At 35.1% G+C, this 11,868-nt stretch overlaps 2 protein-coding genes across 5 annotated transcripts; one reads left to right on the forward strand and one right to left on the reverse strand.

Annotated features, from left to right (window-relative positions):
- Positions 1 to 65: 65 nt before the first annotated feature.
- Positions 66 to 4,200, reverse strand: LOC102622394 (malate dehydrogenase, glyoxysomal). 4 transcript variants are annotated; one of them, XM_025102069.2, is made up of 9 exons: positions 3,942 to 4,200; positions 3,073 to 3,279; positions 2,678 to 2,992; positions 2,493 to 2,582; positions 2,149 to 2,232; positions 1,940 to 1,975; positions 1,756 to 1,845; positions 490 to 584; positions 66 to 382 (listed from the first exon to the last, which is right to left on the reverse strand). In XM_025102069.2, exons 1-9 carry the CDS (start codon positions 4,011 to 4,013, stop codon positions 310 to 312), a joined length of 1,062 nt encoding a protein of 353 aa, XP_024957837.2. In that variant the 5' UTR covers positions 4,014 to 4,200; the 3' UTR covers positions 66 to 309. The 4 variants fall into 4 exon arrangements, with proteins under 4 accessions (XP_024957837.2, XP_006486803.2, XP_006486804.2 ...); XM_006486740.4 differs by having other exon boundaries at positions 3,073 to 3,288; XM_006486741.4 differs by having other exon boundaries at positions 3,073 to 3,282; positions 3,942 to 4,198.
- Positions 4,201 to 8,269: 4,069 nt separating this feature from the next.
- Positions 8,270 to 11,785, forward strand: LOC102622896 (receptor-like protein kinase 7). Its single transcript, XM_006486742.4, has 2 exons — positions 8,270 to 11,001; positions 11,101 to 11,785. Exons 1-2 carry the CDS (start codon positions 8,415 to 8,417, stop codon positions 11,487 to 11,489), a joined length of 2,976 nt encoding a protein of 991 aa, XP_006486805.2. The 5' UTR covers positions 8,270 to 8,414; the 3' UTR covers positions 11,490 to 11,785.
- The last annotated feature ends 83 nt before the right edge of the window (positions 11,786 to 11,868 follow it).

Raw genomic sequence — 11,868 nt, forward strand, 5'->3', positions numbered from 1 at the left:
AAAATAATGCTCACTGCTCACAGAACGGATTATTGATTTTGTTTCTTAAATCACAAGCCCCTCAGTCTGTGTAATGCAGCGTCAAAGTGTAATTTGTTGGGTAGTGTATCTCTCACAAACATGTTAAGGTTTTGCTCCTCTGAAACGAAATGAGCTCATTCAAACTGCTTTACATGCCAATTCGTCGCTTGTTGGAAAAATACATTTTCCGACTGTTTCTGGGTACAACATTAAGGCTTGCTAATTACAGGAGACGGTGACTCAAGAGCGATAATAAACTTAACCGATGGAATTTTTCTTGGCATCGCTTCATTTCTTGCTGAAGGAGATGCCCTTTTGAATGCTTCCAGCTAACTCTTTCTTCGCTTTCTCCAAGCCAATCCTGGAAACAAAGATGCAACAAACAGAACAAACCACTGTTTCATAATTCGTACGCCCTTGTAACAAACTAGAAAAATTGTCATTGCTGATGTTTTTGCGCCTCAGTACCTCTCATATTCATTTAAAGGTCCAAGTTGGAAGATTTCTTCAGCTCCTTGGCGACCAAGCCGTACCTTGGATGCGAAGAAAGGGAGTTCCGTCACCTGTTATGAACAGGGCATTCCTTGATTATAAGCTTCAAGAATTTGGATTATAAGCTACAGGATCTATTTGCTTCTAAAAATTGCAGGAAAGAAAGTGCCAACTTTCGATGTGTCCTCTCTAGTAGTTTTGATAGCAGATGAATTTAATCGGAGATAGAACAATAAACTGAGCTGTACCAGCAACTGCATCGATAATTCTCTATTGGTTTTAACAATTAAGTAACTAAACCCCCTTTAATTTCTCTCGGGGATCGGGTCCAAGATATTTGTGGACAATTTGATTATTTCACTTGTGAAAACTCTATTTACAAATTTTACTTGTAATATTTCTTGAATTATCAAACAATATCAAATATGAAGAAATACAAAGCATGAATGTGGTTATATGGAGGCATTTAAGAATTTTGTGCTGTTAAAAAATGTTGATTACTAGCAACTCTATCCCAAAACGCGAAAAGTTTCGAGTAAGAATCGGTTTTTCTGACTAGTTACGTGGAGGCATTGCCCTTTGGATTGTTCAATTTTTGGTTCAGAGAAAATAATCAAGTGAGTGAAAAGTGTAAACAAAATTGAATGAACCGAACCAAATCGAAATAATTCAATGAAACCATTTGAAACAATGTTTTGAACCTTTTTCCATGAATAATGCTCAGAGCTACTAAAATAATTGAAATAAAAAGAATTAAAACTACAAAAACAGTGCTTAGTTGTTAGAGCTAATGGGTATATAAATAATAAAAAAAAAAGTGATATTTTGTAAAATTTCTCTCAGAAAATTCACTTCCTAGAAGAATTTTGAACAAATTTTACAAACCTGCGGGTATTTGGTGAGGAAAACATTAAAAAATGAAACAAAGTAAACAAAATGCGGGAAACCAAACTTTAGTTGAAAGGCTTAATAAAAATAAAACAAAATTATAAATTTTTATTAATAAAATTGCTAAAAGTACTGTATTTAAAAATGCATGATACAGAATTCAGTTTTTTTTTTTGGTATAGAGTTCCAATTTAGAGTTTATATATATATATATATTAAAAAAAGAACGGATTTAATTTGATTATTATTTTTCTTTACTATAAATAATAAAGTCTTTTAGTTAATTGGACATGGAGCTTAAAAGTTAATGAAAAGGGAAAATAAGCGTGCAAGACGAAGGTTTGAGCGAAGAACCTGAGAAGCTACGAATGCACATTCCACAACACCAGCATCTCCTCTCAGCCCACGGAGGCATGCATCCGCAAATTCAACCGCTGCATAAGCCTATACATTATAGATGCTTTATGATTAATTATTGAAAAACAAAAAAGATCATATAGTCATGAACAAATTAAAAGAGTTCATAGAATTGGCTGACCATTGAGAGTGTTGCAGAGCCAGCCCCAGCTTTTGCCTGCAAATGACATGAGCTTTCTTAACTCAGACTTGGACTTAACCAATGAATTGCTACAAAATGGCATCGAACAAGTTTGATGAAAACAGCATGCGTCTAATGCCCTAGCAATGAGAAATTTGATATCCCATCTCTGCATGTAATGTGAGAAACATATATCAGGGTGGCATTACCTCAACAACTTCTGTTCCACCATTTTGTATGCGGTTCGTCAGGTATTCAGCTTCTTCTTGAGTGAAGCTACAAGGAGGCTTAACCTGAGAAGAATTTCAAGTGCAATGATCGTTGAAATGCAGTTCATATTCCATAATAAAACAGTAATGCTATGGATCCCAGTATTGCAACTTATCTGTATCTACCACATCAAGTTAGTTAATGTTAGTTATTAGTATTTAACATGATGTGATAGTTACGGATAAGCTGTCACATTAGTTAAGACTCAAATACTAGGAAATTTAGCGTTATTAGGTATTGTAATGAAAAAGTATTTTAACATTCACTTAAAATTCTAGAAGACCTGTGATAAAAGTGGCAAAATTGTTACTCCAGCATGACCTCCAACAACAGGAACATCAACATCCCTAGGATCAAGTCCCAAAACTTCCGCCTGTAACATGATATGACAACATCATAAGAATGGGTTGACTTGATTCATCACAACAGAAATATAAGCTCACTTCAGTCGATGAATAAGGCCCGTACCACGAATGTGTTGGCTCTTACGACATCGAGCATTGTAACTCCCAAGAGTTTCTTTGGATCATAAGTACCAGCTTTCTTGAAAACCTCTGCGGCAATAGGAACTGTAGAGTTCACTGGATTACTGATCAAATTGACAATCGCATTGGGGCAACACTTTGCGATGCCTTCACAGAGTGTCCTGACAATTCCAGCATTGATATTGAAAAGATCATCCCTGGTCATTCCAGGCTTCCTCGGAACGCCGGCAGGGATAATGACAAGGTCCATCCCTGTGAGAGCATTCTCAAGCTGTGGCTGGCCTAGGAAACCCCGTACCTAAAAGCACGCAAGAAAAATGATCACCTTCTTGATTTGAGAACCCAACATGAACATAATGCAATGTGTTATGTTGTTACCACAGCGCCGGTGTCCATATGGCTAATATCAGCAGTGACACCAGGGGTATTGACAACATCATAGAGGTGAAGGACTGAGACCAGGGGGTTTATCTTCATTAGCATTGCAAGGGGTTGACCAATGCCTCCAGCAGCACCCAAGATGGCTACTTTGAATCCAGCTGCCCCGCCTTTTGCCCGGCATTTAGCTTGCCTCAAGCAAGAATTCTCCTCCATTTACCAGCACACAATCCACAGAGCACATCCAACAACTTCAGTAGTAATTAATTTGATCTCTAACGTCCACCAAAATTTATACACAATACAAATATTAACAGTAGACTCCATTCTCAATTTATTCAATTCCTGATATATATGAACTGACCCCAGACAAAGCAATTTTGGCTATAAAAAAAATTGGAGTTAATTACTCTTCTTATGAATTATTAATAATCTTATGGGTAGAGCGTTACTTCTACTTTGACATTGAAAAACACAGCAGTTAAAAGGTGATTAGCAATAGTTTTTATTTGGCAGCTAATATTTGTTGCCGTTACCCACTCATTTATATTTGACAGCAAGTGATTTTATTCTCTATTAAAAATACTACAACATCCCAATATGCTAAAACTAACATCCAGAGGTATTTATGAAATCACTCATTAATTTTTTCTTTGATGGCTTGAGCTTTGAGTACAGCAAGCAACTATCATATTTAAGCCACGATGCCACAATCCCAAACAAACTACTCTTGGTATATATGTGCACAAAAACAACAGCCATGACCCAGAAAACAACTAAACCATATGCAAAGAATGAGTCACCATATCATATGATAAAAGATTCATAAATAAAACACACTATTGAAGAACAATAATACATGTAAATACCTGGAGATTTGGAGGGTAAAGATGAGCAGAGATTCTAGCAATGCGCTGATTAGCCTCTGAGCTAAACTCCATTTTCTTTGTTGAAGTATGGTGGTGTGAATGTGATCAATAATGATACATGCAAAGAATGAATGGATTTAATTAGAATATAAACATGAAGCGATAAATAGGAATAATAAAATATAAGGAGATGAAAGCTAGAAGTTGACATAATTGCATGAAATTTTGTTTTTTTTTTTAATCAAATTTTTATAGTTTTCATTTTTTGTGTGGAAATCAACTTGCTATCTTGAGTCCTTATCTTATCTAAAATTCCTGTTAAGCTTGTAGGATTGTATGTGGCTCTCAATTTGGCTGCACAAAACAAAAAAAAAAAAAAATCGAAAACTGCTTTCACAAATCACAATCTTGGTTTTGTTCTTTACTCTTCAGGTCATCCGTAAGCCCGAGATGTCTGTTGTTTGTTACAGAGACGTGCATGGGACAAAATCGAAGATGGAATTAATCCATATAACTAAATGGTTTTTTAGCCCTTACATATCAATAAATTACTCAATTAATCAATCATTATATTTTTACTTAAAAGGCTAGGTCTCTATTATATATATACATATTTCCGTTAAAAAATTATTTAATTATCATCTATTCTTTACATGTTGCATGTCAAATTTATTCACATTTTAAATTGGACTTGGCTATGTTGCAACTATGGTACCGTGCCTCAGTTGCAACCAGTCATTAAATCCATTTAGATCCACTGTTACACCCCTCATCCAAGTGGATCCAATGGCTGGTTGCAACTGTGGCATGGTACTACAGTTGTAACATAGTGGGACCCTTTTAAATTATATAAGATAAAAATATTATTTCACTCTTGAAAAATAAAAAGTCAAAGATCATGACAGTAGATACAGAGCTGGTTTGAGTAATTTTTGAAATATGATCGGTAAATAGATAATTATAACAAATTGCAGGGACTGCAGAAGCAGTACTATGGTCGTGACGCTACCGCCCATACAGATGATGATGATCCAATGGAATCTTTTTGCTTGCCAAGTTTTTGATCGGGCCTTGCTCTTGGGCTACTTAAAATATGGTGCAACAATACTGATGGATCCAACTAAGGAAAGAGTGGCACATCAGTTTTTCTTTCTCAACTAGTAAAACGAACCAATCAAATTGTGCAAGGAGTCCAGAAACTTCAAATTAAGATGTAAAACGGCAGAAAGAAAGCTGAATGAATGGGCTCTAATTTTCTTAAATAGTTAAAGATGACAGGATTTTCATCAATCTTATATTTCATATGTAATTAAGTTTAGAATCTAATTTATTTTAAAAGTTCATGTCATGAGTTTCTATATCATTTAACAGGGGAAACCTGTAGTTGCATTCAGTCGTTGGATGCCAATAGACCCTATCAATCTAAGTACATCCAACGACTGGATGCAACTATAGCACGGTACCACAATTGCACCGTAGCCTGATCACATTTAATAATTTAATACAGACATTATTCAAAGACAATGCAATCTGTCCGAATCCTTGTGATAGAGACGGGTTATACAATTTAATTATAGCCAGTTGAAATTTTGTAACTCAGAAGAAGATCCGAGAAAATAGAAACTTCCTTTTAATCTTTTCAATTCATGGTGGTGGTTGTTTGCATTCAATTCATGGTTGTTGGGCCTGGGCCCAGAAGCAGGCACAACTTTGACTCTGGGTATTTGTATTCGTAAGGGTGCACTGAATGTTGAAAGGTCCAGGTTACCATGACCTCTTTTTGTCTTTGACTCCTGCACACTACTCATTAGTCATCTTTGGTCTGCTGAGAAAATAACAATAGTAGCAATTTGTCAGCATTCTATGCTAACCATTCTCATTTGCTAATTATTTGTCTAAATAAGTACTTTCCGTTTTTCTTCTTCTTCTTTTCCTTTATTCAAAAAGTACTTCTTAAAAAAAGTGCTTCTTAAATTATCTACAGAAAATGACTCATTACCCCTCATATATTTGTTGTCGACCTCTTGCTTTTTAAGTAAGTAGAATCCCAATAAATTAATAGTTTTGAGACCATAAAAAATCTATTATTAATTTATCAAATATTAACATACCAATAATTTAATAATTATTAATATATTAAGATAGCATCATGTTCATAATAAGAATTTCTATGAAGTATAGATGCAATTTAATTGGAGAATGTTGTAATTCTGTTAAGTTGTATGATACAGTTATAATTTAATCTTGATTGAGTGAATTAGTTACTTGATGGTTCTTGGATCATGATTATTCGGTAACTCTTCAGAGAAAACTTTTTGGAGGTAATATATTAAGTCTATCTCTCTCTTATTTCTTTTAACATAACACATAAAATACAACAATGACTTTTCATATGAAAGATGTGAAGAAAGTAATAATGACTAATCAAATGTATAAAACATTATGCTAGTTAACAGGAAAAAAAAATTATAAACATATCATAAGTATTTAGTTTCAAATTAGTTAATTATTAATTGGGTCCTATAGAAAAATAAGTTTTTTTTTAAAAAAAAACTATTATCTACTAAATCTGTTGAATTATTAATTTATCATATTGGCTCCAATTCACGACCGAAAAAAAATATTTTTTAATTAAAATTAACAATTTAACGAGACTCTACTATATTGGATAAAAATTAGTTTTCGATTGGTGTGTGCGTGTGTTTTTTTTTCTTTGGGCTTATTAGGAGACATCGAAAATATGGCCAAACATTATTTATAGAGATCTTTGCATTGGAGAGATCGATTTTATAACGTGTCCATTTTCAAAAAAACTAAAAGTTACCTTTAGAGCAAACTTAAAGATTTTGAACTAAATACTGTAATTATACAAAAACTTATTTTCAATTATCTAACAACCTTCTTTTACCTTACCAAAAGCATTTCCATGGATTCAAATCTATAAATTTGACAAATTTAATATTTGGGTTGAAAGACCTTCAATTCCCATTTCCAAATACCAATTAGAAGCGTGGTGGTTTTAGACTCAATGGAATTTGTTAATGTTATCATATTGAAATTTCTAGCTTCACCAAATCTTTCATAAGAAAGACCAGAATCTGATAAAATCTTATTTATTCCCTTTATTTTACATCCAGATGCCTTAGGTATAAGGTTATGTGATTTGATTCCCTCGAGCGATTGACTTAAAATTAATCTAATTAAAACCTACCAACATACATAATTTTCCTCCCATATGCATACTTTATTACAAAGCTCATAATTCTTTATTAATCTTCTAGAAGTTAGTTGCCTTCATGATACAACATTATTGCCGCCTTTATTAAGCCAAAACCCCAAATTATTATAGAATAATGTAGCTAAATTTTCAAATCATGGAGATTTCTAATCCAATCCCTTAATCTTAATCCTTTTGACGTAAGTGTCGATAAACTTTTTAATTAAAAACAAAGAATGTATCTCTTTCTAAAGATAAATACAAATCAAATAATACATATATATATTGCTCTTCTTTTAAGTTAGGCAAACATTATTTTCAATTAAAAATTTCTTTGTTTTTTTTTTAATTTTTTTTTTCAAAAAAGAATTGACAGCTACAAATTAAGAATTGAAAAATGAAATCTTTACTCTTAAACTTTGCCTCAATGAATAGTTAGAGCTCATAACTTAAAATATAACAACTAAATTCATACACGATCGCGGTCATATTTTTTTTATATTAATAAATTCAATATATTTGATAGAGATAAGGACATTCTAATAATTAATTTTGATAGCGGCAATGATATACATTTCACTAATGAATCCCACCTCGACAAAGAAATAATAATAATTATAGTCATAATTATTTTTTTTTAACCGAAGTGAAAGTGCCTAAATGTACATTTGTGAATTAATGAGGGGGCTTCCTGTTGTTTTATCTGAAATTACTACTGCTTTCTACTTCCTTCCAAGTGGCAGCCAAAGAGGGTTCAGTCAACCACGGCGGCCACCAGCCCCCCACTTCTTCAACACAAGACAGTCCATTTTCCCATGACCAGCGTCACAAATTTTGAACATTTAAATAAAAAGTAAACGACTTTATGTTTTATTCTACTCTATTATTTGCTAATGGTGAAATTTGAGTGCTTATGTTTGGAATCTTATAATTTTATAATCATAAGCATGTAAGAGCTGATAAAGTCAATGTAATATTTATATTATGGATTTGCATGCAACACATGGAAAGTGGTTAAAAAGGCCAAAAACTCATGCTCTTAATTTGGACTTAATTGCTTAAACTTCAAAATCTTGCCGCTTGAAAATTTTTCTGCAACCTTTGCGTAACACATTTTCTTTCTTTATAACATGTCCTTATCTCTCTGTCCATGTGAACAGACATGAAAATTCAAGCCAACCTCGTGCTGATGTTTTCAATTCTTTATCCTTCCATTTGAACAATCACAATAAACAAAATCAACAAAACTTATCACAATGCCTTCAGCTTTCTCACCGGCTAGCAGCATGTTTGCTCAAGTTTCCTCCAAATGGTCACTTTTAGTGGTTGTGTTTGTAGTGTTTCTAGTTCTAGTTTCACCTGCCAAATCGGATGAGCATCAGATACTGATGAACTTGAAATCTAAAATCGAAAAATCGGATACGGGGGTGTTCAGTTCATGGACAGAAGCAAATTCTGTATGCAAGTTTAATGGAATTGTTTGTGATTCTAATGGACTTGTTGCAGAAATCAATCTGCCTGAACAACAACTTCTTGGTGTTGTGCCTTTTGATTCGATATGCGGGCTTCAGGCATTGCAGAAGATTAATCTTGGTACGAATTTTTTGTATGGTACAATCACTGAAGGCTTGAAAAGCTGTACAAGATTACAAGTTCTTGACTTGGGGAACAATTCATTTTCCGGGGAAGTGCCTGACTTGTCTATGTTACATGAGTTGAATTTCTTGAATTTGAATAGCAGTGGAATTTCCGGGAAATTTCCATGGAAATCATTGGAAAATCTAACCAATTTGGAGTTTTTGAGCCTTGGCGACAACCCTTTTGATCCGAGTCCATTTCCTATGGAGGTGCTAAAGCTTGAGAAGTTGTATTGGCTTTATCTCACAAATTGTAGCGTCACGGGGCAGATTCCTGAGGACATTGGAAATCTTACTCAGCTTCAGAACCTTGAGCTTTCAGATAATGAATTGTCTGGTGAAATCCCGGCAGGAATTGTGAAGCTGAATAAACTATGGCAGCTTGAGCTTTACAACAATTCCTTGAGTGGGAAGCTACCTGTTGGGTTTGGCAATCTCACAAATCTTATGAACTTTGATGTGTCGCAGAATAGGCTTGAAGGTGACCTTTCAGAGCTGAGGTTCTTGAATCAACTTTCCTCATTGCATCTCTTTGAGAATCAGTTTTCAGGGGAGATTCCAGAGGAGTTTGGAGAATTCAAGCACCTGACAGAATTGTCTCTTTACACGAATAGGCTCACCGGTACACTTCCTCAGAAGCTTGGTTCTTGGGCCGATTTTAATTACGTTGATGTCTCGGAAAATTTGTTGACCGGTCCAATTCCCCCAGACATGTGCAAGACTGGCGCGATGACCGATCTTCTTGTACTGCAGAACAATTTCAATGGCACAGTCCCGGAAACCTATGCTAATTGTAAGTCTTTGATTCGTTTTCGTGTAAACAACAATTCAATTTCAGGTACAATTCCACCTGGAATATGGAGCTTGCCAAATCTTTCCATTATTGACCTGTCCACGAATCAATTTGAAGGTCCAGTGACAGATGATATTGGTAATGCCAAGTCTCTTGCACTGTTACTTTTAACTAACAATAGGTTTTCTGGTGAATTACCCTCTAAAATCTCAGAAGCTTCTTCATTAGTCTCAATTCAGTTGAGTTTAAATCAATTTTCTGGCCAAATCCCATTAGATATTGGCAAATTGAAGAAGCTTAGTAGCCTTTATTTACACGACAATATGTTTTCTGGTCCCTTACCTTACTCCATAGGCTCATGTGTTTCACTCACAGACATCAATTTTGCTCAAAACTCACTTTCCGGAAAAATTCCTGATAGTCTTGGATCATTACCCTCTTTGAACTCCTTGAATTTATCCAATAACAAATTTTCTGGTGAAATTCCAATCTCTTTGACATATCCAAAGCTAAGCCTTCTTGACCTGTCCAATAATCAATTGGCTGGTCCAATACCCGAGCCTTTAAATATTAAGGCCTTCATTGATAGCTTCACTGGGAATCCTGGCTTATGTAGCAAAACTGATGAATATTTTAAGTCATGCTCTTCAGGTTCGGGTAGATCCCATCATGTTTCAACATTTGTCTGGTGTCTTATAGCTGTAACAATGGTCCTGCTTGTGTTACTAGCTAGTTACTTTGTTGTGAAGCTAAAGCAGAACAATCTTAAACGTTCATTAAAGCAGAATTCTTGGGATATGAAATCATTTAGAGTACTAAGTTTCTCAGAGAAGGAAATTATTGATGCTGTCAAGCCAGAGAATTTGATAGGCAAAGGAGGGTCAGGAAACGTGTACAAAGTTGTACTTAACAGTGGCAAAGAACTTGCTGTGAAGCATATCTGGCCATCAAATTCTGGCTTCCAGGGGAACTACCGGAGCAGCACAGCCATGCTATCAAAAAGGAGTTCCCGATCATCAGAGTATGATGCTGAGGTGGCAACATTGAGTGCAGTGAGGCATGTGAATGTGGTAAAGCTGTACTGTAGCATCACAAGTGAAGACAGCAATCTGCTGGTTTATGAGTATCTGCCAAACGGAAGCTTATGGGACCGGCTGCACACGTGTCACAAGATCGAGATGGACTGGGTGGTGAGATATGCAATCGCTGTGGGGGCAGCAAAGGGATTAGAATACTTGCATCATGGTTTTGATAGGCCTGTTATACACCGTGATGTGAAGTCTAGTAACATTTTGCTGGATTTGGAGTGGAAGCCTAGGATTGCTGATTTTGGACTAGCAAAAATTGTCCAGGCTGGTGAGGCGGGGGATCAAACTCATGTCATTGCAGGAACTCATGGATACATAGCTCCCGGTAAGCTTTCCCTCAAAATTGTTTCATCTGTTTGTCAATGTTCAACTGATCAATATGCATGAATCTGATCAAATTCTTTATGTTCTTTGGTGAGTGCAGAGTATGCTTACACTTGCAAGATAAATGAGAAGAGTGATGTGTACAGTTTTGGAGTAGTGCTAATGGAGTTGGTCACAGGAAAAAGGCCAATAGTGCCAGAGTTTGGAGACAGCAAAGATATAGTGAATTGGGTATACAGCAAAATGGACAGCAGAGATAGCATGCTTACTGTTGTGGACCCAAACATCTCAGAGATTCTAAAGGAAGATGCTCTCAAAGTTTTGAGAATTGCAATTCACTGCACAAACAAACTCCCAGCTTTTAGACCATCAATGAGGGTTGTAGTCCAAATGCTAGAAGAAGCTGAGCCTTGTTCAGTCACCAACATTGTTGTTAAGAAAGTTGGAGAAAGTAGTCCAAGTTTTTCAAGGCACTACAACTCAACATAAATTTGAAGGGTGACTAAGTTGCTGAACTCTGCTTTTAGTAATTTTCAGGGTCTCAGCTCATAAGAGAGATGAATTGCTCCGCAATATAACTGCAATTCTACAAACTCCCAATCCCAAAAGCCAAATGGGTGTATTTTTCTTTCTATGTATCATATCTAGAAATTAAAAGACTAGAAACAGTGTCATGAGAAAAAAATTACTCTCTCTTTTGGCATTTTGTATTAGAGAACTTAGAATCGGTAACTATTGCAACATACATATTTGTTCTATTTAGACAAATTACCCATATTCCGTAAGATCAACGGCTACAATTTATTATTTATCTAACTAATAAATAAGATTATACTGGTTCTGTAAGGAACAGTTAGAATTAATATTC

The sequence above is a fragment of the Citrus sinensis genome, chromosome 8, assembly GCF_022201045.2.
Source record: "Citrus sinensis cultivar Valencia sweet orange chromosome 8, DVS_A1.0, whole genome shotgun sequence".
Classification (NCBI taxonomy): Eukaryota; Viridiplantae; Streptophyta; class Magnoliopsida; order Sapindales; family Rutaceae; genus Citrus; species Citrus sinensis.